Raw genomic sequence first — 24775 nt, forward strand, 5'->3', positions numbered from 1 at the left:
TGAGGTATGGACTTTGTAAAGGGACATTAACATTGCTTTCATAGTAAATATTCTTTTGTCAAACTGATCCATATTTTAGGTGTTATCTATTTGAAAAATATGATAACACAGTATTGGCCTGATCGAGAAACAGTACCAGGGGATATATCCCCTTACACTATTCCAGAAGAAGATCGACACTGCATTCGAGAAAATATTGTAGAAGCCATCATTCACTCTCCTGAGCTTATCAGGTATGTAATTTTCAGGTTCTTTTTTTTTTGGGAGGTCTATTTAGAATATGCAAACCTACCTTTTTTTTTTTTTTTAACTTTATTTTATTTATTTATATGTGGTGCTGAGGATCAAACCCAGGGCCTTTCATATGCGAGGCGAGCGCTCTACTGCTGAGCCATAACCCCAGCCTGCAAACCTGCAATTTTTATAGCAGAAAACTTATCCAATAATGTTTTTATACGACAGTGTCTTTGATTAATTTTCTTACTACAGTTAAATTTTACATTCGTAAAACTTGGAAAACATCCTGTTGACAGATGAAATGGCCGGGTATGGTGGTGTATCCCTGTAATACCAGTGGCTTGGGAGGCTGAGGCAAGGAGGGTCCTGAGTTCAAAAGCCAGCCTCAACAACTTAGCCAGACCCTCTCTCTAAATAAAATACAAAAAAGGGCTGACGATGTAATTTAGTGGTTGACTGTCCTTGGTTTAATTCTCTGTACCAAAAAACAAACAAACAAATAAAAAACAACAAAACTGTGAAATGCTGTCATATACTATATGTATGTATGTATTTTGGTACTGGGGACTGAACTCAGGGGTCTTAACTATTGAGCCACATCCCCAGCCCTTTTTATTTTTTTGAGACATAGTGTCACTATGTTGCTGGGGCTAGCCTCCAGATTGCAATCCTCCTGCCTCAGCCTCCCAAATCGCTGGGATTATAGGTGTGTCACCATACCCAGCTCATGTACTTTATATTGTGTAGTCTTTCAATATTTGAAAGCTCTTTTCTATTTATTATTTTATTGAGGTTCTGGAGTGAACTTAGGGCCTCCCACATGCTAAAGCTAAGCAGACACTCTACCATGGGCTATACCCGCTGAAAGCTCTTATATATTTATATTTTGCAAAATTTAACAAGTGTGGTTGTTCTTAAATGATACTAGTTTCAGGGATTTAAAAAAATCTGCACGCATAACAATTATTCAGTTTCTTTTAAGTTGGTAGGAATAGATAGGTTTTGATGAATGACTTATTTTGAATTATTATTTTGAATTATTTGTATTGCATCTATATACAAACATCAGGTAGATTATTTGAAATTAGGTGTTGTCTGAATAGCCCATTTTCCCTTTATGAGCCAGTGAAATTTTATCTGTTAGTATTTCTTCCTTCTTACTATATATATTTTTTACTTACAGGGTACAGCTTACTACATGCATTCATCACATCATCAAGCATGATTATCCAAGCCGCTGGACTGCCATTGTGGACAAGATTGGCTTTTATCTTCAATCTGATAACAGTGCTTGTTGGCTAGGAATTCTCCTTTGCCTTTATCAATTGGTGAAAAATTATGAGTAAGTGTCTTTCTCATGGAATTTCAAGAAGTAGGAAGAGTTTTGAAATTTCACATACCAATTTGAAAATGTAAAATTATATTTGACATAGCTCATGAAATTAGTGAACTAAATGGTAATTTTAATTTAGTTTTTTTTTTTTTTTTAATTTTTTATTTTTTGTGGTAATAGGGCCTTGTAAATGCTAGGCAAGCACTCTGCCACTGAGTTAAATCCTAGCTGTATTTTATTCTTCTTTAAGATAGTCTCACTGAGTTGCCCAGGTTGGCCTCAAATTTGGGATCCTCCTGCCTCAACCTTCTGAATAGCTGGGATGACAGTCTGTTCCTCCCACACCTGGCTCCTTTTAAAGCTTTGTGTATTGAGGGATTCATACTTAGCTATTTCACTGTTTGCATATTTAAGCATATTATAAATCATGTAAGGTAATTAGTATCAGAAATATTTCTGGTTAAGAAATCATTTTACGTATGGGTTTAGAAATCAGAAAAAAAAAAAAACAACCTTGTAAGTTAAGGTATAGCACTAATAGTGCTAAGCGAAATGTTGAAGGGGCTTTCCTTTAAGCATATGGTAACAGTAGTAAAATTGGTAGGCAATTGAAAGTCTTGATGTGGAAAAATTATGAGGAAGGCTTTTTGAATTCTATGATGGTGATTTTATTTCCAGTCCTAACAGCTACACAGATGCCTTTGTGATACCTCCAAATCTAGGAGTTGTAGTTAGCCTCCAGTACCATTTTTGATTCCCATTTCAAAGTAGCTGATAAACTGCTGCTGTTGTTCTGAGCAGTAGAGAAAATATACCATTTACAGCACTGGTGCTGGTGTTTTCTTGTGTTCCCACTAGCTGCCCATCTTCCTGCTAAGGAATGTTCCAGCTGTTGCTCCAACCTCTGTCAGAATGCCAGTTGTTGTAGTTCTGGTAAGTGAGTGACTAAAATCAGAGAGAATAACAATGATAAGCTGTCAGTTGTCATTGAGGAGGCTCAAGTCTCTCCTGTTTTAAAATCTTAGCAGGAGGGAATTTGATAGGCATTTTCAAGTGGGAAATATAGGAGGCTGCTACAATACTAGAAGTCCAGGTTTTTTTTAGGCAGTGTTTATGGAACTCAGGTATTCAGAAGGGATCTGTGTGGACTGATGAGGTTCTAAGAAAATTCATGGAGATACTTGAATTTGGTGGCCTTCAGGAGCATAGATTCTCAGGAGTTGCTTGTCTGTTGAAGGAGCACAAAGAGCATTTGAAGAGGAAGGCATGTCACACTGAAGTGAGTAGTATGAACAAAGAAAGATGCAGAGGTGGAAATGAGACACTGTATTAAATGGATAGAAAGGAAATCACTTAATAGTATGCATAGTTTCTTATGAAAGGTTGGGAATAATAGTTTGGACTAGTAAATTGGGACCATATTAAATAAGGTTTTATATGACAAAAGAAAATATGGATGTGATTTTTTTTTTTTTTTTTTTTTAGAATTTTGTTTTTTAGTTATCGGCGGACACAACATCTTTGTTTGTATGTGGTGCTTAGGATCGAACCCGGGTCGCATGCATGCCAGGCAAGCGCGCTACCGCTTGAGCCACATCCCCAGCCCCGTGATTTTTTTTTTTAATATTTATTTTTTAATTGTAGTTTGACACAATACCTTTATTATTTATTTATTTATTTTTATGTGGTGCTGAACATTGAACCCAGGGACTTGCATGTGCTAAGCAGGTGATCTACCACTGAGCCAAAACCTCAGCCCTGGATGTGATCTTTTAGATACTGAGGAAGCATTGAATAGTTTATGAACAGAAAAGTGATAGTAGACTTGTATCAGTGTCACATTTTCACATTTTCAGGAATTTTCAGGCCTTGGAGGGAAATTACATGTTTGGCATTAAAATTTACTTTCTAGGGGCTGGGGCTGTCATTCAGTGGTACCGCACTTGCCTGGCATGTGTGAGGCATTGGGTTCGATTCTCACTATCACATATAAATAAATAAAATAGAGATATATCAACAATTAAAAAAAGATTTTTAAAAAATTTGTTTTCTACTACCTCCCAACTTCTAGACCATTATTTAGCACAGTGAGGGGAGGTAGCAGAGAAGAAATTCTAACATGGCATGAGTATTCACATTCACAGTCATCTGGGATGGATAAGTGGAGAGTGCTGCATAGTATAGTTTTCTTTTATTAAAAGAAAGTTTTGTCTATAGACATTTATAGTTTGTGTAGTCAGACTAGAGAGTGCAAATGGCTTTCTTTCATAAAATGTTGCCGTTTTATCGACTCAAAGGTATAGGTAATCCTTTTTAAATATATGCTGAGTATAATTTCTTAGGATGTTAAAATAATGTGTAAAATGAGTTTTCAGTTTTGTTAGTTTTTTAGTTGTAGGTGGACACAGCATCCTATTTATTTATTTATTTATTACTTATTATTTATTTATTTTTCTGTGGTGCCGAGGATTGAATCCAGTGCCTCACAAGTGCTAGCTAAGTGTGCCACCACTGAGCTACAGCACTAGCCCTGAGTTATGAGTTTTGTAAATAGCCTTACCAAGCATTAATGTGAATCTTAATTTTGGTGATACTGGGAATTGAACTCAGGGGAGCTCTAACACTGAGCTACATTCTCAGAGGGCCCCCCCCACATGCTTTCTTTCTCAGTTTCTAATCTTCCTGTGTCCGTCTGTCTCCTATTTGTGGGGATCACTGAGATTACAGGCATGCACCCTGAGCCCGGATCTTTCTTTGTTAGCTTTCTGCCTGCCTTCTTCCCTTCTTTGTTTCCTTCCTTCCCCTCTTTCTTTTCTCTCTGTCTCTTTCTCTCGGTTGGAGATCCAAATCCAGGGTCTGACACATGCAAGGCAAGCACTGTACCACTGAGTTATATACATCCCAGTACTGAACATTTCTTTTTTTCTTTTTTTTTTTTTTTAAAGAGCCCCTCTTTTTTTTTAAGAGAGAGAGAGAGAGAGAATTTTTTAATATTTATTTTTTAGTTATTGGTGGACACAACATCTTTGTTTGTATGAGGATCGAACCCTGGTTGCACACATGCCAGGCGAGCGCGCTACTGCTTGAGCCACATCCCCAGCCTCAGTACTGAACATTTCTTTGAAAATTTATCTTGGTTCTCATGTCACCCAAATAGAAACAAAGAATATACCTTATAAAAAAAAGAATCTTCATTTACTTTTAAAAAATGTACTCAGATATTCAATTCTTTTTTTGGTACTGGGTTTGAACCCAGTGGTATTTATCACTGAACTATATACACTCCCAGATGTTTTTTTTTGAGACAGGATCGACCACTAAATTTCTGAGACTGGCCTTGAACTTGATACTTGGGCCTGAGCTTCCTGAGTTACTGGGATTACAAGTGTGAGCCACTGAGCCTGGCTCAGATGTTTAATTTGTAAATAGATTTTCTCTGAGAGAAGAAGGGTACAAACAAATAAAACTGGGACCATTGATGAGAACTATTTTAAAGCAATTTAAAATAATCATGTATTCCAAAAAGACAAGCTTTGGTTATTAATTCCATAACCAGTAATTTGTATTTTACAAATCTAGTTTCCTTGATGTATCCTTAGTAATAGAAACTTGAATTTCATTTCTATAATTTTAACCTATAAAATGATTATTTGATTTTTAAAAAATAAACTAACATATCTTTTAAAAATTTTGTTAAAATGATAAGTAATATATACAGAAATGTCCCAAGTAGGTCAGCAATTGTTTACCCATAATCCCTAGAACAAAGTGGAATTCAGAATTTTTTGGATTTTAGAAAGGTAATAAGGTCATCATACTAGTTAAATAATACTGGTACACAGTAGCACCCAGTAGTCCAACATATTATATATCTGCTGAAAAAATATGTGAATATTGACCCCAAATGGGATAAATGAAGATTGTGTATAGTTTGTTGAGTATTTTTTTGTTGCCACATGGATGGTAGAACTTCTGGTTTAACAATGAATGCTTTTAGACATTTATTTTCTGCTTTGTACATGCCATTTCTGCCTTAATTTTGTTTGTAATGTGAAAAACTTCCTGATGGTAAAATTTAATTGTTTTTGTTTATTCATCAGCTACTACTGTTTCAGTTAGTTTGTTGTAGCTCCTTATTTGTACCAGTATTCACACTTAGAGACTATATAGTGATTTGGATCTCATTTGGTTAGATTTATGCCTCCATGTGTAATACTGGGAAAGATATTTAACTTCAGGGACTCATTTCTCTCAATTCTAAAAGGGAGACTACTAATGGGGGACTTGAATATTATTGACCTCATTATAAATGTTCAGTCTATATTAGATATTCTGTTTTTGAGGTTTTATTCAAGTTGCTTTTGTTTGTGGTTTTGTTCCAGAATAGGTTTTTTTCTTTTTCTAGATGGATTAGAAAGCATTTTCTTATATTTGTGTAGAAAAACAGGTAGTTTTTATGTATACATAAATTGAGGAAATAAATTCTTACAGAATTAGTTTGTATTCCTATCCACAGGTACAAGAAACCAGAAGAGCGGAGTCCCTTGGTAGCAGCAATGCAGCATTTCTTGCCAGTTCTAAAGGATCGCTTTATCCAGCTTCTTTCTGATCAATCTGATCAATCTGTCCTAATCCAGAAACAGATATTCAAGATCTTCTATGCTCTTGTTCAGGTAATTTGTATAATGTAGATTTTATATATAAAGTCAGTCTACACTTATCACATTAAAAATTAAAGAAATTTGGGCTGGGCCTGTAACTCAGTCAGTCACTCAAGGTGCTTGCTGGACATGTGTGAGGCACTGGATTCAATCCTTAGCACCACATAAAAATAAATACAATAAAAAATAATTTTAAAAAATTTTGAAGAATATGAGTATATAAATAATGATTCAATGGATGATTTGCTAGTAAGATTATACTTGCCAGTATTAAAAGGATAAAGCCTAATTAGCAGCGTACATAAATAATCTCAAGTTCTCTTAAAAGTGTTCAGCACTACAAAAGTAGTCTTTATTTATTTATTTTTTTCCCAGGGTCATAAATTCTTGCTCTGATGTCTGCATTGGTCTTGAACTCATGGGTTAAAGTCATCCTTTTTCCTTAGCCGTCTAACTAGCTGGGTATATAGAGAGCATCACCATTACTGGCCTGGGGTTGTGGCTCAGTAGTAGAGCGTTTGCCTACCACACGTGAGGCACTGGGTTCGATCCTCAGCACCACATTAAAAATAAACAAACAAACAAACAAACAAACAAATAAATAGATGTATTGTGTTCACCTACAACTAAAAACTAAGTATATTTTTAAAAAGAAGAAGAAGAAAAATTTGAGTCTAACTTGGTGTGGATGCATGCCTGCAGTCCCAGCACTCTGGATGCTGAGGTGGGAAGACCTTCAAGCCCAGGAGTTTGAGACCACCCTGGAGAACATAGCAAGACTCCATCTTAAAAACAACAACAAAAATAATTCATGAGTCTAAAACATATGACTTGATTACAGTTAAAAAATATTTTTTGTATAATATTGTTCTTAATCTTCCTTGAATACAAAATAACCCACTATGGTATTGGTTGAATTTGTATTGTCAGTGGAATGTAATTACTTTTAAAATAGATTCTTAAAATTCAAGTTCTGCTTTTTTGTGTCATGTTGTTGCATCTTATCAGGATCTTTTGGTTCAAGTCATACCATTATTAAAAATCTTAAGACTTGTGATTACACCTCTCCTAAGATGTAGTTGATTTTTGTTTTGTTTTTTTGTGGTACTGTGGGATTGAACTACATCCCAGTTCTTTTTATTTTTTATTTTTGAGATAGGGTCTTTCTGAGTCACAGGGGCTGGCCTCAAACTTGTGATCCTCCTGTTTCTGCTTCCTGAATAGCTGGGATTATGGGCATGTACACCTGGCTTTCTAGGTCTTTAAGATATTCTAATCATCTCCCAGTCTGGATCTTCCTTACATAATTCTTCAGTTAAATGCCACTTGAATGGCATTTAAGCTGTAGACTTTTCATATTTTCCTAGCTGGTATGATCATAATTTTAGATTAAAATAATCCTTGAAAATTATCAGAACATAGGACAAAAGAAGTATGTTATCTTCCCAACTCATTCTCTTAGCTTAGCACATCCTTATATCAAAATGTCTCACTTGTGAAAATAGATGCCTTAAAATCCTAAATAGGATATTTATTTTATCAGCCTACTGAAAGGATGTATACCAGGGATGGAAGAATGAATGAGCAATAAGAAATTAATTTTTGCGATTACCTCATTAAGAGAGAGACAGACCTGTAATTATCCTTGGGGATCCCAGAGAAAAGCACTTGATAAAATTAAATAACAATTCCTGCTTTAAAAAAAACAAAAACAAAAAACTGTTTGAATTGTAAATAGAAATTTCCTTAACTTGATAAAAGGTATTTACTAGAAATTTACAGTAAATATCATACTTATATATGAATATAAGATTCAATCCCAGGAAGTTGGAACAAGATAAGGATGCCCATGGTCACTGCCAGTATTTTCCATTATAGATAAATAATCAAAGAAATTTACTTATGTACTAATGGGAATACATTGATTCAATGAAATACTCCTACAAGCAGGGTATGGTGGCCCATGCCTGTAATCTCAGCAGCTCAGGCAGCTGAGGCAGGAGGATCATGAGTTCACAGCCAACCTCAGCAACAGTGAGGTGCTAAGCAACTCATTGAGATCCTGACTATAAATAAAATACAAAAATGGGTTGGGGATGTGACTCAGTGGTTGAGTGCCCCTGAGTTCAATCCCTGGTAGCCCCCCTTCTGTTAAACAAATAAATACTTTTACATGGTATTGTGTGAAGAGTAAATGGAAGTGGAATAGTAGAATTTTCTTTAGAAAGATTTAAAAATATTAATTCCTGATTTTTATTTAGTATACACTGCCACTTGAGCTGATAAACCAACAGAACCTGACAGAATGGATAGAAATTTTGAAGACCGTTGTGAACAGGGATGTTCCTAATGTAAGTTTCTATATGTTATTATATTACAAAACATAAATATTTAATAATCTCTTGGATTTTCACTGATAGTTCCTATAACATTGTTTATGAACTTCTGTAATTCATGATGCAGTTTTTTCTAGATACATGGATTTCTTTTGTTTATATGTATACTAAGTAAATTGTGAAAGGTTATTTCATATATTATTGGTTAAGTGCTTGTGTGTATTTGCTTATTTCATTCTAATTTTTCTGTTTCTTAATTTCTCTGTTTTATGGTACTGGGGTTTGAACATTCTTGGCAAACAGTTTACCACTGAGCTACATGCCAGCCCAACTTCTCTCTTCTTAACTAAATGAATTTAGGATTAGCTGGGTGTGGTGATGCAAGCCTATAATCATAGTGACTTGGGAGGCTGAGACAGTAGTATGACAAGTTTGAGGCCAGCCTCAACAATGCAGTTGACATCCTATTTTAAAATAAAGAATTTTTAAAAGAGATAGAGGTATAGTTTAGTACTGCCTTCCACCCGACCCCTCACCTTTATGGCTGGATTTTAGCCCAGTAATTTGTCAAACATCTCTGGACAGAGGGAAAACCTGATTCACAAGTTGTCAAGACATTGTACTTACATTATTTTTAAAAAATTATAATTTATGCCATAAAATATATCCATTTACCATGTTTAACATAGTGGGTTTTGGTACAGAGTTGTTACATTTTACATTTTATCATAAGTTTTAAAATTACCATAATATTTTTATATAATCTAATTTTTATTTTCCACATTTTTTTTTTAAAGAGAGAGTGAGAGAGAATTTTTAATATTTATTTTTTAGTTTTCGGTGAATACAACATCTTTGTATGTGGTGCTGAGGATTGAACCCGGGCCGCACGCATGCCAGGCGAGCGCGCTACCACTTGAGCCACATCCCCAGCCCTATTTTCCACATTTTTTATTGGTGTATTATAACTGCACATAGTGGTGGGATTTGTTGCTACATATTTATACATGTATATAATGTAACAATATGATTTGGCCAGTTTCACTCAACTGAATAATCTAGTGTCATAGAAAGTAAATACAACTTGTAAATACAAGTTTCTCCTGAACAATTAGTATGTTTTAGGTTCTGTTATATAATTTGCTTATTTGGTCCTCAAAATAATCCTTCTGGCTTTTATATTAAACTTAGTATGGGACAATCATGTACCTTCTTAGTGGGATGTTTAATAATTGCCTAAAGAAGACTAGGTTCTTATTTTGCAGTTTACTTATTTTTTCCCCTGTACTGGGATTGAACCCAGGGTCACAGCTATGCCAAGCAGACACTTTTCCACTGAGCTATATTCCCAGTCCTTATTTAAATTTTTATGTGTGTGTGGTAGTCCCCCCCACTCCTCCCAGTACTGGGGTTTGAACCCAGGGGCACTCCACTACTGAGCTACATATGTTTTTTTTTCATTTTGAGATAGAGTTTCACTGAGTTCTTAAGGCCTCAGTAAGTTGCAGCCTTGAACTTACAGTCCTCCTGCATTAGCCTCTTAAATTGCTGGGGTTAGAGGCTTCTGACATTATATTCAACTAGATTTCTTTTTTAAAGATTTGAATCCATGCAGAAGATAAAATATTTTCCCCCCTCCATAGGAAATCAGGTTGGTATGTATTTTTAATTGGTACAAAATATAACTAAAATGTCTTATATATTTTACACTTTTTTGTGGTATAATTTATATTCAGTAACATTCACCAGATTATAAGTAAATATTTAAGTGGGTTATTTCAGTTGTATGATCAGTATAACAGTCACCCCAGAATGTTTGTTCATGGCTGGTTCTTATCATCTGTTATTGATTTTTGCCTTGTATATTTCTTTTTTCTTTTTCTTTTTTTAGAAGTAATTGAATACTATACCTTTATTTGATTTATTTTTATGTGGTGCTGAAGATCGACCCCAGGGCCTTGCACGTGCTAGACGAGCGCTCTACCGCTGAGCCACAACCCCAGCTTCTGTCTTGTATATTTCTTTTTAAAAAAATATTTATTTCTTTTTAGTTTTAGGTGGACACAATATCTTTATTTTACATTTATGTGGTGCTGAGGATCGAACCCAGTGCCTCATGCATGGTAGGCGAGTGCTCTACCACTGTGCCACAGCCCTAAAATATTTATTTTTTTAGTTTTAGGTGGACACAATATCTTTATTTTTATGTGGTGCTGAGGATTGAACCTAGTGCCTCATGCATGGTAGGCAAGCATTCTACCACTGAGCCACAACCCCAGCCCTGTATATTTATTTCTTGATATTACAAGTAATCTTATGTTTCTTCTTTTGCTTAATATATTAGTGAGATTCATTCATATTGTATAGGAGATTGTTTATTTGCTGTAAAATATTATCCCTTTGTGTAGATATACCTCAATTTATGATATGTTCTCATGTTGATAGATAATCAGGATGGTTTTCGCATATAAGTATTTTGGATAGAACCACAATGAACATATTTAAGACTTTTTTAGTAATTTCCAAAATGACTTTCAAAGTGGTTGTAGCATTGTACTCTCTGTCAGTATATGACAGCTTCTTCTGTTCTTTATTTTTCTTTTTTTGAGAGAGAGAATTCTTTAATATTCATTTTCTAGTTTTCGGCGGACACAACATCTTTGTTTTATATGTGGTATGTGGTGCTGAGGATCGAACCCGGGCCGCATGCATGCCAGGCGAGCGCGCTACCGCTGGAGCCACATCCCCCAGCCCCTTATTTTTCTATTAGATCGGTGTAGCAGCTCATTATTTGAATGGTTGAATAGTAGTCTTATGAAAGTGATGTGATTAAACATTACCTTATTAGTAAATAATTAGGTTCTTTGCATTTTTTTGCTATTATGAATAGTATTGTGAATATTTTCATACATAAAACATTGTTTATCTATACTGATATCCAAAACTAGATTTTGGAAATGGAGTCTCTTATGTCCTTCCCATTATGAACTATTCTGATTTTTTTTTTTTTTTTTTTTTTGTGGGGCAGGTAAGGGGAGGGTACTGGGGATTGAACTCAGGGTCATTTGACCACTGAGCCACATCCCAACCCTCGTTGGTATTTTATTTAGAGACAGGGTCTCACTGAATTGCTTAGCGCCTCACTTTTTACTGAGGCTGGCTTTGAACTTGCAATCTTCCTGCCTCAGCCTCCAGAGCAGCTGCAATTCCAGGTGTGCACTACTGAGCCCTGCTATTCTGTTTTGATTAAGATACTATTGTCTGGGCTGGGGTTGTAGCTTAGTGGTAGAGCACTTGCGTAGCATGTTCAAGGCATTGGGTTTGATTCTCAACCCCACATATAAGTAAATAAAATCAGTCCATTGACAACTAAAACAATTTTTTAAAAAAGATACTATTTTCATTGGCTTGACTATATGATTAAGATCATGGCTAAAATTGTTGATTTTAATTGTCTATAAGAGTTTTTAAAAGCCTTTAGATTAAAATAGGGGTCAGTACTTTCTCAAGTCTGATCTATTGCAAAAAGCCAGCATTAGAAGCACATGCACAAGCTTTTCCTTGAAGATAGTATTATCTTTTATTAACATTAAATAAATATTTCTTTAAAGGAAACTCTTCAAGTTGAAGAAGATGATAGACCTGAGTTACCATGGTGGAAATGTAAGAAGTGGGCTTTACATATTTTAGCAAGACTTTTTGAAAGGTAAGCTTTTCTCTGATTTGGTGATTTCAATTTATTTTTTAAAGCTTTTGTTTTTATAAGTGCAGATTTTAAAGATTATAAAGAAATAATGGGCATGTTAATGTTCTGTTAGATATGGAAGTCCTGGCAATGTTTCCAAGGAATATAATGAATTTGCCGAAGTATTTCTGAAAGCATTTGCCGTTGGTGTCCAACAAGTAAGTCTCAGATAAGTTTTCCTAAGTAGAAATATTTTACTTTAAAGTTAATTTCTGTCTTGCTTATTTCTAGTTTTCTTTTCATCTGAAGGCTGCATGTTTGAACCCTATAGCAATTCTCAAACATTTTTTTGGTCTGAGGACTTCTTTCTGATCTTTAAAAATTACTGATCTTTAAAATTTACAGGGTTGTACTTACTGATATCATATCATTATAATTGAAAACAAAATTGAATAGATAAGTGGGGCATGATAGCATACACCTATGGTTCCTGTGACTTGGAAAGAAAAGGCAAAAAGATCACTTGAGTCCAGAAATTCAAGACCAGGCTGGGCAAGATCCAACAACATCCATTATTACATTTTAATTTAAAAATTTGTCTATACAGTAAAAAATAGCTGCTTTCCAAAATGAAAATGTTTTAGAAAGAGGACTTATTGTTTCTTACACATTTTTTTTTCATAATATCTTTAATAGAAAAGACCTAGATATTTACCTGCTTCTGTATTCAGTCTGTGTTAATTCACTATGGTTGACATTAAAAACAAAATATTGGCCTCACAGGTATGAAGTTGAAAAATGGAAGTGTAATAGACTTCAGATAATTATGGAAATTCTTTAAAATCTCACCAAAATTTGACTACACATTTTTTCCAAGTTCATTGCAATATGGAGTTTCTAAAGTGGCTGGGTGTGGTGGTACACTTTTATAATCTCAGGCTGAGAGAAGGATCACAAGATCAGCGCTAGTCTCAGTAATTTAGGGAGGCAACTTAGTGAGACCCTGTCTCAGTACTTAGACAGGTCTGGGAACTGTAGCTCAGTGTTATAGCACCCTGAGTTTAATCCTCAGGACCCAAAACAACAATAACAAACTTTTTAACAGTGAACATTTTCCATTAAAATATTTTGGTGTATATTGCAGTCTGAGTCTCTTATTTACACGTGATTTTATAACATCTTGGACTTGGCATTTGAAAAGTGTTTATTCATTGAGTTAGTGCAGGCTTTGCAAATGTCATCACCTCACTGTACAATTTCAAAAGAAACCATGCTTGTTAATATCACCACTAGTCTTATCATTTCTATTGTAAAGCTCTCAAGCTAATGGTGGTGAATCCAGGATGCCTAGAATTCTAATTTTTGCTTGAAAACTGAAATTTAAACAGTAGCATGTTTTCAGTTATTTTCTTTTAAGTGACAGGATTATTTTGTTTATTTTAGAGAAAATTCTGCCATATGCACAAGTCTAATAACCGTAATTTGTTTTTTAGTTCTTTCTATCATAAAATAGTCTTTCATGCAATGAGTAATTATTTTAGTTTGCCCTTCAGTCTCAAATAGCTTTTCTTCCTACCTTTGTACTTTGCTTTGTAACATGGCAGGTGATCTCTATGGGTACTTTCTGATTTAATAATTTAGTAATTATAATTTTTTCTGGTTCATCAGAGACATTCTTAAGGAAAACTTGTTCTACATGTATGTGGTTTAGTGCTACTTCCTTGATTCTTTTAGGTATCAGGAACTTTAGTTGATTGATGCAAATGTCAGCCCAGTTTAAAAAGAAGGGCATATAGTATTTTGGCATTATTATGAAATAGCTTTAATCTGTTGGGTCCTCTGATGAGGATCTTCTTAGGATTCACAGAAGTCTGAATCATAATGAAAATTGGTGTTGTGAAATATCAATTAGAGTTAGAACTCTTGACCACAGTTAAATAGGTGAGTGGTTTGGTAGGTTTTCCTAGAAGATGCTCAATAAGACAAGGCTATCTCAGAATATTGTGGTAATTCAGTAGGCAGCATATGTTTTTCATTGTATACTGAATCAGAAACTAGGCCTTTGATATATTCTTGCTCAAATTTGTTTATGAAATAAATGCCTTGGGAGTAAATGTGTTTCTTCACATAATTTCAAAAATTATTACTTATTAAATGAATTTGGATGTTAGTTTTACTGATGATCTGGACATTAAGGTAAATGTCATATTGGGCTGAGATGTTGCTTAGTGCTAGAACACTTGTCTAGTATGTGTGAGGCCCGTAGTTCAATCCCCAGAAATGCGAAGGTAAAGAAATAATGTCAGATTATTTTATTTCATAAGTGGTTAAAATTTTTATTTGAACTTCAGTTTTTGATGGAACTTTTTTTTCCCCCCAAAGGTTTTATTGAAGGTGTTATATCAGTACAAGGAGAAGCAATACATGGCTCCTCGAGTTTTACAACAGACATTAAATTATATAAACCAAGGAGTTTCCCATGCCCTTACTTGGAAGAACCTGAAGCCTCATATACAAGTAATAGTTTTGTACCTGCAATGCTTTTCATAAATATAATAGAAATAACATTAATTTCCACAAAGTTTGAAAATTTGTGTTTTTAAATTTTTTTTCCTATTGTAGTTCTGTTGATTATTTTGATTGTATACTAGTAAAAGGAGAGATTGTTTTCCAGGATAATTGGCTGACCTTCTATAAGTAATTTATTTGTTTATTTGTTTTTACAGCTATAGGATTTCAGAGACTTAAAATTTCATATTGAATTCCTTCAGAATACTTAATGTGTACCTATATATGCATGTCTTATTTTATAATCACTTCTTACAGAAAAGGTAAAAACTTGTAGTTGATCTGGAAATGCATTAGTAAAGTTTGGATTAAACTTTAAAACACACCAAGTATTGTGGTGCATGCATGTAATCTCAGGAAGGCAAAGGCAGAAGGATCCTAACTTTAAGGGCAGCCTTGGCAATTAGTAAGATCCTATCTCAAAATCAAGAAAGGACTGGGGATATGGCTCAGTGGTAAAGCACTCCTGGGTTCAATCCCCAGTACAAGAAAATAAAATTCGAGTCATATTTGGCACATACTCATAATCCCATCCTGTCTGGAGTTTGAGACAGGAGGATTGTAAGTTTGAGGCCAGCCTCAGCAAATAAGTGAGGCCCTAAGCAACTTAGCAAGACCTTGAAAAATTGAAAAGCCTTGGGGATGTGAGTCAGTGGTTAAGTGCCCTTGGGTTAAGTCCCTGGTACCAAAATAAACACACATACACACACAACATAGTTATTTATTTTTTTTAGTACTTAAAGGAGATTTGTCAGTTGAAATTTGAAAGCTGAAGGCTATTACTTTTCTTAATTTTTAATTTGCAGGGCATTATCCAAGATGTTATTTTTCCATTGATGTGCTATACAGATGCTGATGAGGAACTTTGGCAAGAAGACCCTTATGAATATATACGCATGAAATTTGGTGAGGAGTTTTAATTTTTAGAAACAATATGTCAATAGTAAAAGTTAGTGATTATCTGTAGCAAACCTAAGTGATGTTATAGCCTCATCTTTGGTTCTTTCAAACAACAGTTTATCCATTCTTAAGATGATTCATTAATTATAACATGATAATTTTTATTTTTAGGAGACATAAATTGTAGAAGTGTTAAATTATTTAGTTATGAGGATTGCATGTGCTTCTGACACATGCCAAAACTGTTAGATAGTGAAGATTACTCCTTAACACTAAGTGTCTAACCTGTGCTTTTGGATCCAATGTCAGTCATAATATGTGAGGGAATTAAAAAGATGCATACTGAAACCTGGAGTAACATGTACTTCCTGCATAAAACTAAAGAATTATAATTTGGCTAATGTTGAGTTTTTGTCCTTTTTCCTACCAGAATACTCTGTACTTTTGCCAACCCTATTTTGAAAATTCCCGTAGTGTTTTGTGTGAAAGAATTTTTTAGGAGAATTAGGTGTGTTACCATTTAATTTGTTTAAAAAGATTAAGATTAATTTTCTTATTTACTTTATATCAGATATAGAAAATTTTAAATGCCCTTTTTACACAGCATAACCTATAAATTGTTTATTATTATGAAATTTAAAAAGAAATTTTTTTAGTTGTCAATGGACCTTTATTTATTTATTTAATGTGATACTGAGATTTGAACCTAGTGCCTAACACATTCTAGGCAAGCGCTCTACCACTGAGGTACAACCCCATCCCTGAAAATGTTTTTTGATGAAATTAAAATTATTGTTTTCTGTTGTAATTTCAAATTTGTTTTCCAGATGTATTTGAAGATTTCATCTCTCCTACCACTGCTGCCCAAACACTTTTATTTACAGCCTGTAGTAAGAGGAAAGAGGTAAGTTACTTACTTTGCAGATAACTTTTGCTACAGTACCTAAAATCTGTTCAGATATACTCAGTTACAAATGCCAGACATGTTAGACGTTTGTTAAGTGTATTTTTAAGGAGTATTGGAGTAAAGTATTACTTATCTCTCAATCTAGGTACTACAGAAGACTATGGGATTTTGTTACCAAATTCTTACAGAACCAAATGCTGATCCTCGAAAAAAAGATGGAGCCTTACATATGATTGGCTCTTTAGCTGAAATACTTCTGAAGGTATTTGTTTTTTTTTTTTTGAATGTGTGTCTTATGCAGGTAGTTCATTTAAATTAACTCGTTTATTGAGGTACAGTAAACATATGATGCAGTTTGCCCATTTAAAATGTACAGTTCAGTGGTTTTTAGTTATATTCAGAGAATTATATAATCATTACCCTTGGATAATTTCAAACATTTTCATCAATCCCAAAAGAAACCATGTGGACATTAGCAGTCTTTCCTCATTTCATCCCAAACCTCCTAGCTGTATGCTGCTCTTTGTGTACAATTGCATCTGGATTTGTTCTGGATATTTCATATAAATGGAGGTGTAATGTATGGCCGTTGGAGTGTTTTCTTTCATTTTGTATATTTGCAAGGTTCATAATGTAGCATTTGTCAGTTCTTTTTGTTGGTACATTTTGTTGAAATTTTGCATTTCATTTGTTCATTCATTAGTTGGTGAACATTTGCTTTGTTTCCACTTCTTGAATATTATGAAAAGTGCTATGAATATTTGTGTACAATTTTCTATGGGGATACAGGTTTTCATTTCTTTGGGGTATGTACCTAGGAGTTTAAATTGGTGGTCATAGTTGAGAAACCACAGGATTCTTTTCCAAAGTGGGTATAGCATTTTATGTTTCTACCAGCACTGTATGAAGGTTTTCATTTTTCCACATTCTTACCAGTACTTATATTTTTTATTATGCCAGTTTAGTTAATGGGAAATGACATGTCATCATGGTTTTGATTTCCATGTTCCTGACGGCTAATAGTATGAGAATCTTTTTTTCTTTTTTAAACAGAGAGAATTTTTTAATTTTAATTTTATTTGTCAGTTTTGGGTGGACACAACATCTTTATTTTATTTTATGTGGTGCTGAGGATCGAACCCAGCGCCCTGCGCATGCCAGGTAAGCGCGTTACTGCTTGAGTCACATCCCCAGCCCAGTATGAGAATCTTTATTGGCCATTTGTATATCCAGTTTGGAGAAATGTCTATTCAAATCATATTTCCCTCTTTCCTTTTATTTATTTATTTATTTTTATGTATCATACTTACATCTTTTTAAACACCTTTATTTTATTTATTTTTATATGGTGCTGAGGATCGAACCCAGGGCCTCACACTTGCTATGCTAGTGCTCTCCACTGAGCCTCAGCCCCAACCCTCCCTCCCCCTTTTAATTGGATCATTTTTTAAAAAAATATTTTTAGTTTTACATGAACACAGTACCTTTATTTTGTTTAGGGTTTTTGTGGGGGGTTTTTTTGTTGTTGTTTTTTTTTTTTTAATGTGTTGAGGATTGAACCCAGTGCCTCATGCAAGTGCTCTACGATTGAGCCATAACCCTAGTCCAGGTCATTTGTTTTTTACCATTGATTGATTAGAGATCTTAAATACTAGACCCTTGCTTGCTTGCTTGCTTGCTTATTTATTTTTGCCTGTGTAAATGCTCTATTAGCTTTCATGATCAACTGAGATACAAAAACAAAATTATGGTTTATAGATAGAGTTTAGATTTTGGTTTATTGGCTTAGAGTAGTTGCTTAGAGTAGATATTATCAATATAGATTCTATAAAAATATGCTGTTTTATGAATATGATTTGCAAATATGTTCTTCTGTTTCTTAGGTTATCTTTTCATTTCCTGGATGGTGTCCTTTTTTTTTTTTTTTTTAAACAACCTTTGTGATACGGGGGATTGAATCCATGGATACTCTACTTCTGATCTTACTTTTTTAAAATTTGGCCATCCTTTTTTCTTTAATTTGAGACAGTCTTGCTCTGTTTCCAGGATGACCTGGAACTTGGGATCCTCCTTAGTCAACCTCTTGGCAGCTGGATTTATATGTCTGGGCCACCACATCTATCTCCCTTCGTGATGTCCTTTAATATCTCTATAGGATTTTGATACTATATCCAATTTATCTACATTTTCTCTCCTTGCTTGTGTTGAAGATATTTGTTTTCACATGAGGTTTTTGTGCCCATATACCCACTAGCTACTGGCATACTGGGGTTTGAACCCAGGGATGCTTTACTACTGGCTGTGATCCCCAGCCCTTTCTATTTTCTTTGAGACTGGATTTCACTGTTATCCAGGCTAGAACTTGCAGTCTTCTTGCCTCACCCTCCTGAATTGCTGGGATTACTGGTGTGGCAACTACATCAGGTTGAGGTTTATTCTGTACATATTGCAGGATAGTTGTTAAAGAATGTTTTTCTTCTAAAATTTATGGATCTTTAGGACAATTTGCAAACATGAAACATCCATTTGCAGGCTAGGCACCTCATGATTTTGTCACAAATATTGTGGTAAAGAGTAACAAATCAGATTAGTTTGTGTTTAGAAACCTGAACTCAATTATATACATTGTATATGACATCATAAACAAGATCTACATTTTGTTTTTCCTTTGAAGTTAGTAAATCTACTCCAGATGTATGTAAACATTGAGTAATTGTAACTTCCCTACTACCAGGAACCTTGCTCCACTGAATTCATCACATTTTTTGTTTTACCTACTATGCCTTTTATGGTTACATTTTATATAGGCATGGCACAATTAACAAATCCAAGAAATTAATATTGTTGTAGATAATTTTATAAGTTTTCCCACTTATTCTTTAATGTTCAGTTCAAGGAATTCTTCTAAAACCATTATTAACCATTTGGGAAATAGTGAATTTTAGATTTATGAAAGTATCTTTCTTTTTTTGGTGGTGGTGCAGCTACTGAGGATTGAACTTAGGATGCTTTACCACTGAGATATCCCCAGCCCTTTTTATTTTTTGAGACAGGGTCTTGCTAAGTTTCTTAGGCCTCAAAAAACTTGTGATCCTCCTGCCTTAGCTTCTTAAATTGCTGGGATTACAGGTGTGTGCCACCACTCTTTGCTCAGGAAAACGATATCTAGTTTATTAGTTTGAGAGCAGGATATTTCTCTAGCTATATATGTTCAGTTAGATACTATACAGAGAGGTTGTTTTGTTAGAAAAGTTTCTTGAGAAAAAAGTAAGAAGTAAAGTTAACTTTGTTGTCATTAAACACCATTTTTATTAAAATTTGGTCTAATAGCTTGTTTGCCATTTTGTTTTTAAACCTTGGGTTGGGCAAGGTAGGCCTCAGTAATCATACTGAAATTTTTATTTTTTGTGGTGCTAGGAATTGAATCCAGGACCCAGCACAGCACATGCTAGGAAAGTACTCTAACCACTGAACTACACTCCCAGACTTCTAATTACTTTCTAATGAGGTGATTTTAAATATATAAGAATGTATTGGGGCTTTGGTTTCAAGGGGTCAGAGGATTAAAGTAAATGTATGTTATGACATTAATAGTCAATGTTCTGTCTACTTGGAAATTGAAATGATGGTATTTGGAACTATATCCAAATAATCATTTATATTTACAGAAAAAGATTTATAAGGACCAGATGGAATACATGTTGCAGAATCACGTATTCCCTCTCTTCAGCAGTGACCTAGGCTACATGAGAGCAAGGGTATGTATGTATATCCTGTAATAAATGACTGTGGGATTTTATATTTAAACTTTTGAATGTTTTACTTCAAAAGCTATGTTTCATGTAGGATGTCTGTTTAATGTAAATCTTTAAATGGCTGCTATAATGTGTGCATGGTTTTCATCTGTGTCTGGTAGCAATGTCTGTCTGTGTTTTGCATTCAGATCTTGCTATCCACACAAGTGTCTTGTAGCCAAAGAGTAACTTGGGATCATAGTACTGGTCTAGTGTTGTCTCTTTGGACATATCTACCACTGGCCAGCCTCCAAATTCCCACACATTGAACTCTAAAAAGAGATTAACTTGGGGGAATTTGGTGTATGATATTTATAGTCATTGTGCTTTTTTTAAAAGGCTTGCTGGGTACTTCACTATTTTTGTGAGGTGAAGTTCAAAAGTGATCAGAATCTCCAAACAGCCTTAGAGCTGACAAGAAGATGTCTGATTGATGATAGGGAAATGCCTGTAAAAGTGGAAGCTGCCATTGCACTTCAAGTGTTGATCAGCAATCAAGAAAAAGGTAAAGGATTTGCATGTCAAAAATACCGAATTTCTTTTTGCCTAATTGTACAATATTTATTCTTAGGAAGTTAACACCTTTTTATTTCTTCTTTCTTCTTTTGTGGTGCTCCAGATTGAACCCTGCACCATGCTGGGCAAGCACTCAAACACTGAGATATATCCCCAGTCATATCATACTTCCTTTTTATGTGAAAGTACTCTTTCTTACATGTTGTGTCAGGTTTCTAAAAGATCTAATTGTTTTACAAAAGAAGGGTTTATTTTTTTTTGTTTTTCTCTTACAGCTAAAGAATACATCACACCATTTATCAGACCCGTAATGCAGGCCCTTCTTCATATTATAAGAGAAACAGAAAATGATGATCTTACCAATGTAATTCAGAAAATGATCTGTGAATATAGTGAAGAAGTTACTCCTATTGCAGTAGAAATGACACAACATTTGGTATGTTTGGATTACCATTTTTTGCAAGCATTTAAATTTAGCTCGCAGTAGGTTCCACTTAACATGTCACAAGTATCTTGACTTAGGTTTGAAACAAATATTTTATGAAGCTTAATAGGTAGGATGTAGGGTTTTAAGCCTCTTGACAGCTATTTTAACTCATTTAATTTTCATACAGACCTGGGTAAAGATTATACTATTTTACAGATACAAAATATAACAGGTAAAAGTTTAAATAACTTGCCCACATTGGATATGGTAGGGCTTGAATTTATACGTAGGCCTCCACCGTACTCTTTGTTTTTTAATTCTTTATGGTATTGGGGATTGAACTCAGGATGTTCAATCACTGAATATCCAGTCATTTTAAATTAATTAATTTATTAATTTGTAATTTTTTCTTTTGAGGCAGAACCTTGCTAAGTTGAACAGATTGGCCTTGATCCTCGTGCCTCAGCCTTCTGAGTAACTAGGACTACCAGGCTTTCACCTTTGAGCACAGATTTAGCCAGTAATATTAATGAAAATATTTATGATATTGAATACATTCTATAACTTGTCTCCTTTTTGAGAAAGTGTGAGTAACTGGAGCTCGAACCTAGCTAGGGTGCTCTATCTCTGAGCTGCACGCTCAACCCTTTTCTTTTACTTTGCTTTGTTTCGTTTTTCAGTTCTGGGCATTGAACCTGGTGGCGTTTTACCTTTGATCCATATCCCCAGCCCTTTTTATTTTTTATTTTGAAACAGGATCTTGATAAGTTTCTGAGGCTGTTCTCAAACTTGTGGTCCTCCTACATCGGTCTCTTACATTACTGGGATTATAAGTGTGCGCTACTGTGTGCCCAGGTTTTATGTCATTTTTGAGACATGATCCTGTTAAATTGGCCAGGCTAGCCTTAAAACTTGAAATCCTCCTACCTCAACCTCCTTGGATTACAATTGTGTATCACTGCACCTGGCCACTTGTTTCTTTTAATCTTCACAGTGTTTCTGTGAACGTCCCAAATTGTCATGTCAAGAAAAGTCTAGGAAGGGAGTTCAAGTAAGCTTGTTTCAGGTCACCCTATGAGTGATGGAGCAAGACCATTTGATTATAGAGTCTACACTGTTAATTATTCATTAATTTGGAGGCATTGATTTGTTCTGCATTCCCAGTGAGAACATTTTAAAAATAAAAGTGTTGCGGGAAGGGCAGGGTGGGATTGGAGGGGGAAAAAAACACCTGCAAACTAAAATAGTGTTAAGACTATGTTATAGTGTTTAATTGGCAAACCTAAGTTGCATTCTTTTGGGTCTAGGCAATGACGTTTAACCAAGTAATCCAGACTGGTCCAGATGAAGAAGGAAGTGATGACAAGGCAGTTACTGCCATGGGAATTCTCAATACCATTGATACACTTCTTAGTGTAGTTGAAGATCATAAAGAGGTAAGAAATGATTCATTCTGGAATAGGTTTTATGCACTGTCATTTTACACTGAGTGTGCTATAATTTTTGGAGGGCATGACCTGAGATAACTCTATAATCATCCCATCTACATTGACTTTGCATTTTTAGTAAAAAAAAAAAAAAAGTTTTGGTAAAATATGTATAACATAAAATTTGCCATCTTAGCCATTTGTAAGTGTACAGTTTACTATTATTGAGTGCTTCAAAGCATCACCACAATCTTTCTACTTATCTTTTTTAAATATATTTTATTTATTTATAGTTTTGTAGATAGACACAATACCTTTATTTTATTTTTATGTGGTGCTGAGGATTGAGCCCAGTACCTCATACATGCGAGGCAAACACTCTGCCACTGAGCCATGATCCCAGCCCTTCTTACCTATCTTTTTTTTTTTTTCGGTTGTCTTTTAGAAAATTAAGGGAACTATAATCATGGATTTTTAAAAATTGAATTATTTCAAACATCCAGAAAAAGATAAACCATAGAGAAAACTATAGCTGATACTACCTAATCACTACCAAATATTATTGCATTTAATCATTTTTATATTACGTTTAGATTTTACTTTCAGGAAAAACAATTTCAGATGATTTGGGGTTTTTTTGTTTTTGTTGTTTTTATTTATTTATTTATTTATTTTGTGGTGAGGGGTGTTGCATGCACGACCTTGTATATGTAAGGCATTTTGTCTGTTAGTGTGCTTACAGCCCCAGCAATTTCAGTTAGATGTAGTTGAATCCCTCAGGGGATTGCTTCCTAATCTCCTTTCCCTCCTTCTATTCTTCCTCTAAAATTAATCACTGTCATGAATTTGGAGGAATAAATTCTGGTGTAGATGTTTCTATAGGTTATCGTATCCATAGCTTGTGTTTTTAGATCTCTGCCTTTTACAGCTTGAGATTTCCAATAAACCATTGTTGTATTCCCTATTAAAATAGAATATAGGCAGAAGACATCAGAAATCTTATAGCTGCTTTAACAAGTAGATTATTTTGAGGAATTGAAGAGGTATTGCATAATATGTATTTGAAATGGCTATCTTGCTTCTTTTTTTGGGGTTCAGGTATTGGGGCTGAACTCAGGATAACTGGACCACTGAGCCTCATCCCCATCCCTATTTTGTATTTTATTTAGAGACAGGGTGTTTCTTAGTTGCTTAGCACCTCACTTTACTAAGGCTAACTTTCAACTTATAATCCTTCTGTCTCATTCTCCTGAGCTCCTGGGATCACAGGTGCGTTGCATCGCACCCTGCCCTTATTATAATTTTGAGACATGGTCTTGCTAAATTGCTGAGACTGGTCTAGAACTTGGGATCCTTCTCCCTCAACTCTTTGAGTCTGTGAATGCAGGCATGTACCACCATGCTCAGTTTATCTCCTTCTATACCTGATTAGTAGGAAAATATTTAATCTCCAGAATGTTCTTTTAACATTCTGATGGCTGTCAAAGATTTGTGGTTCTATTGAAGGCCATACTGAAAATTAATGAGGAGTTGATTATTTTCTATTAATTGTGATTGTGATGGGGAGCCCAAGTTCATCTCCTTGGTTCACTGATATAATTTGAAAAACAGCAGTGACTTCAAAATTATTGAGATTGGTAGCAACAATGACTTCCTTCAGATTATTTCTCTTGTAAGTGTGACTTTTCAGTTACCTCTGGACTGAAGGAGTCAGTGCTTAACACACAAAAAAAATACCTCTAGGTGCCAGGAGCAGTGACACTTGCCTGTAATTCCAGCACTCAGGAACCTGGGGCTGAGACAGGAGGGTTGCAATTTCAAAGCCAGCTTTGGCAAATTAGTGAGACCCCATGCAACTTAGTGAGACCCTGTCTCAAAATAAAAAGGTCTGGGGATGTGACTCAGTGGTTAAGCACGCCTGGGTTCAATCAATTAAAAAATCAAAACCTATAGGTTCTCTTCAGAATAGTTAGATTGCATATCC

General features: G+C 34.7%; 1 protein-coding gene and 1 non-coding gene across 2 annotated transcripts in view; both read left to right on the forward strand.

Annotated features, from left to right (window-relative positions):
* Nucleotides 1-24775, forward strand: part of Ipo7 (importin 7) — a 58248-nt gene that overhangs the window by 21150 nt on the left and 12323 nt on the right. The window contains exons 3-16 of the mRNA XM_076846850.2: nucleotides 80-233; nucleotides 1421-1579; nucleotides 6087-6243; nucleotides 8493-8582; nucleotides 12179-12273; nucleotides 12386-12470; nucleotides 14635-14769; nucleotides 15627-15726; nucleotides 16548-16624; nucleotides 16773-16889; nucleotides 20296-20385; nucleotides 20761-20926; nucleotides 21213-21373; nucleotides 22672-22800. Coding sequence (XP_076702965.1) covers nucleotides 80-233; nucleotides 1421-1579; nucleotides 6087-6243; nucleotides 8493-8582; nucleotides 12179-12273; nucleotides 12386-12470; nucleotides 14635-14769; nucleotides 15627-15726; nucleotides 16548-16624; nucleotides 16773-16889; nucleotides 20296-20385; nucleotides 20761-20926; nucleotides 21213-21373; nucleotides 22672-22800 — 1715 coding nt within the window. The remainder of the gene's footprint in view (nucleotides 1-79; nucleotides 234-1420; nucleotides 1580-6086; nucleotides 6244-8492; nucleotides 8583-12178; nucleotides 12274-12385; nucleotides 12471-14634; nucleotides 14770-15626; nucleotides 15727-16547; nucleotides 16625-16772; nucleotides 16890-20295; nucleotides 20386-20760; nucleotides 20927-21212; nucleotides 21374-22671; nucleotides 22801-24775) is intronic.
* LOC143393250 (small nucleolar RNA SNORA23) lies at nucleotides 20506-20689 on the forward strand. Its single transcript, XR_013090549.1, has one exon. It is a non-coding gene; the product is annotated as a small nucleolar RNA SNORA23 (small nucleolar RNA).

This window comes from Callospermophilus lateralis, chromosome 2, assembly GCF_048772815.1.
Source record: "Callospermophilus lateralis isolate mCalLat2 chromosome 2, mCalLat2.hap1, whole genome shotgun sequence".
Classification (NCBI taxonomy): Eukaryota; Metazoa; Chordata; class Mammalia; order Rodentia; family Sciuridae; genus Callospermophilus; species Callospermophilus lateralis.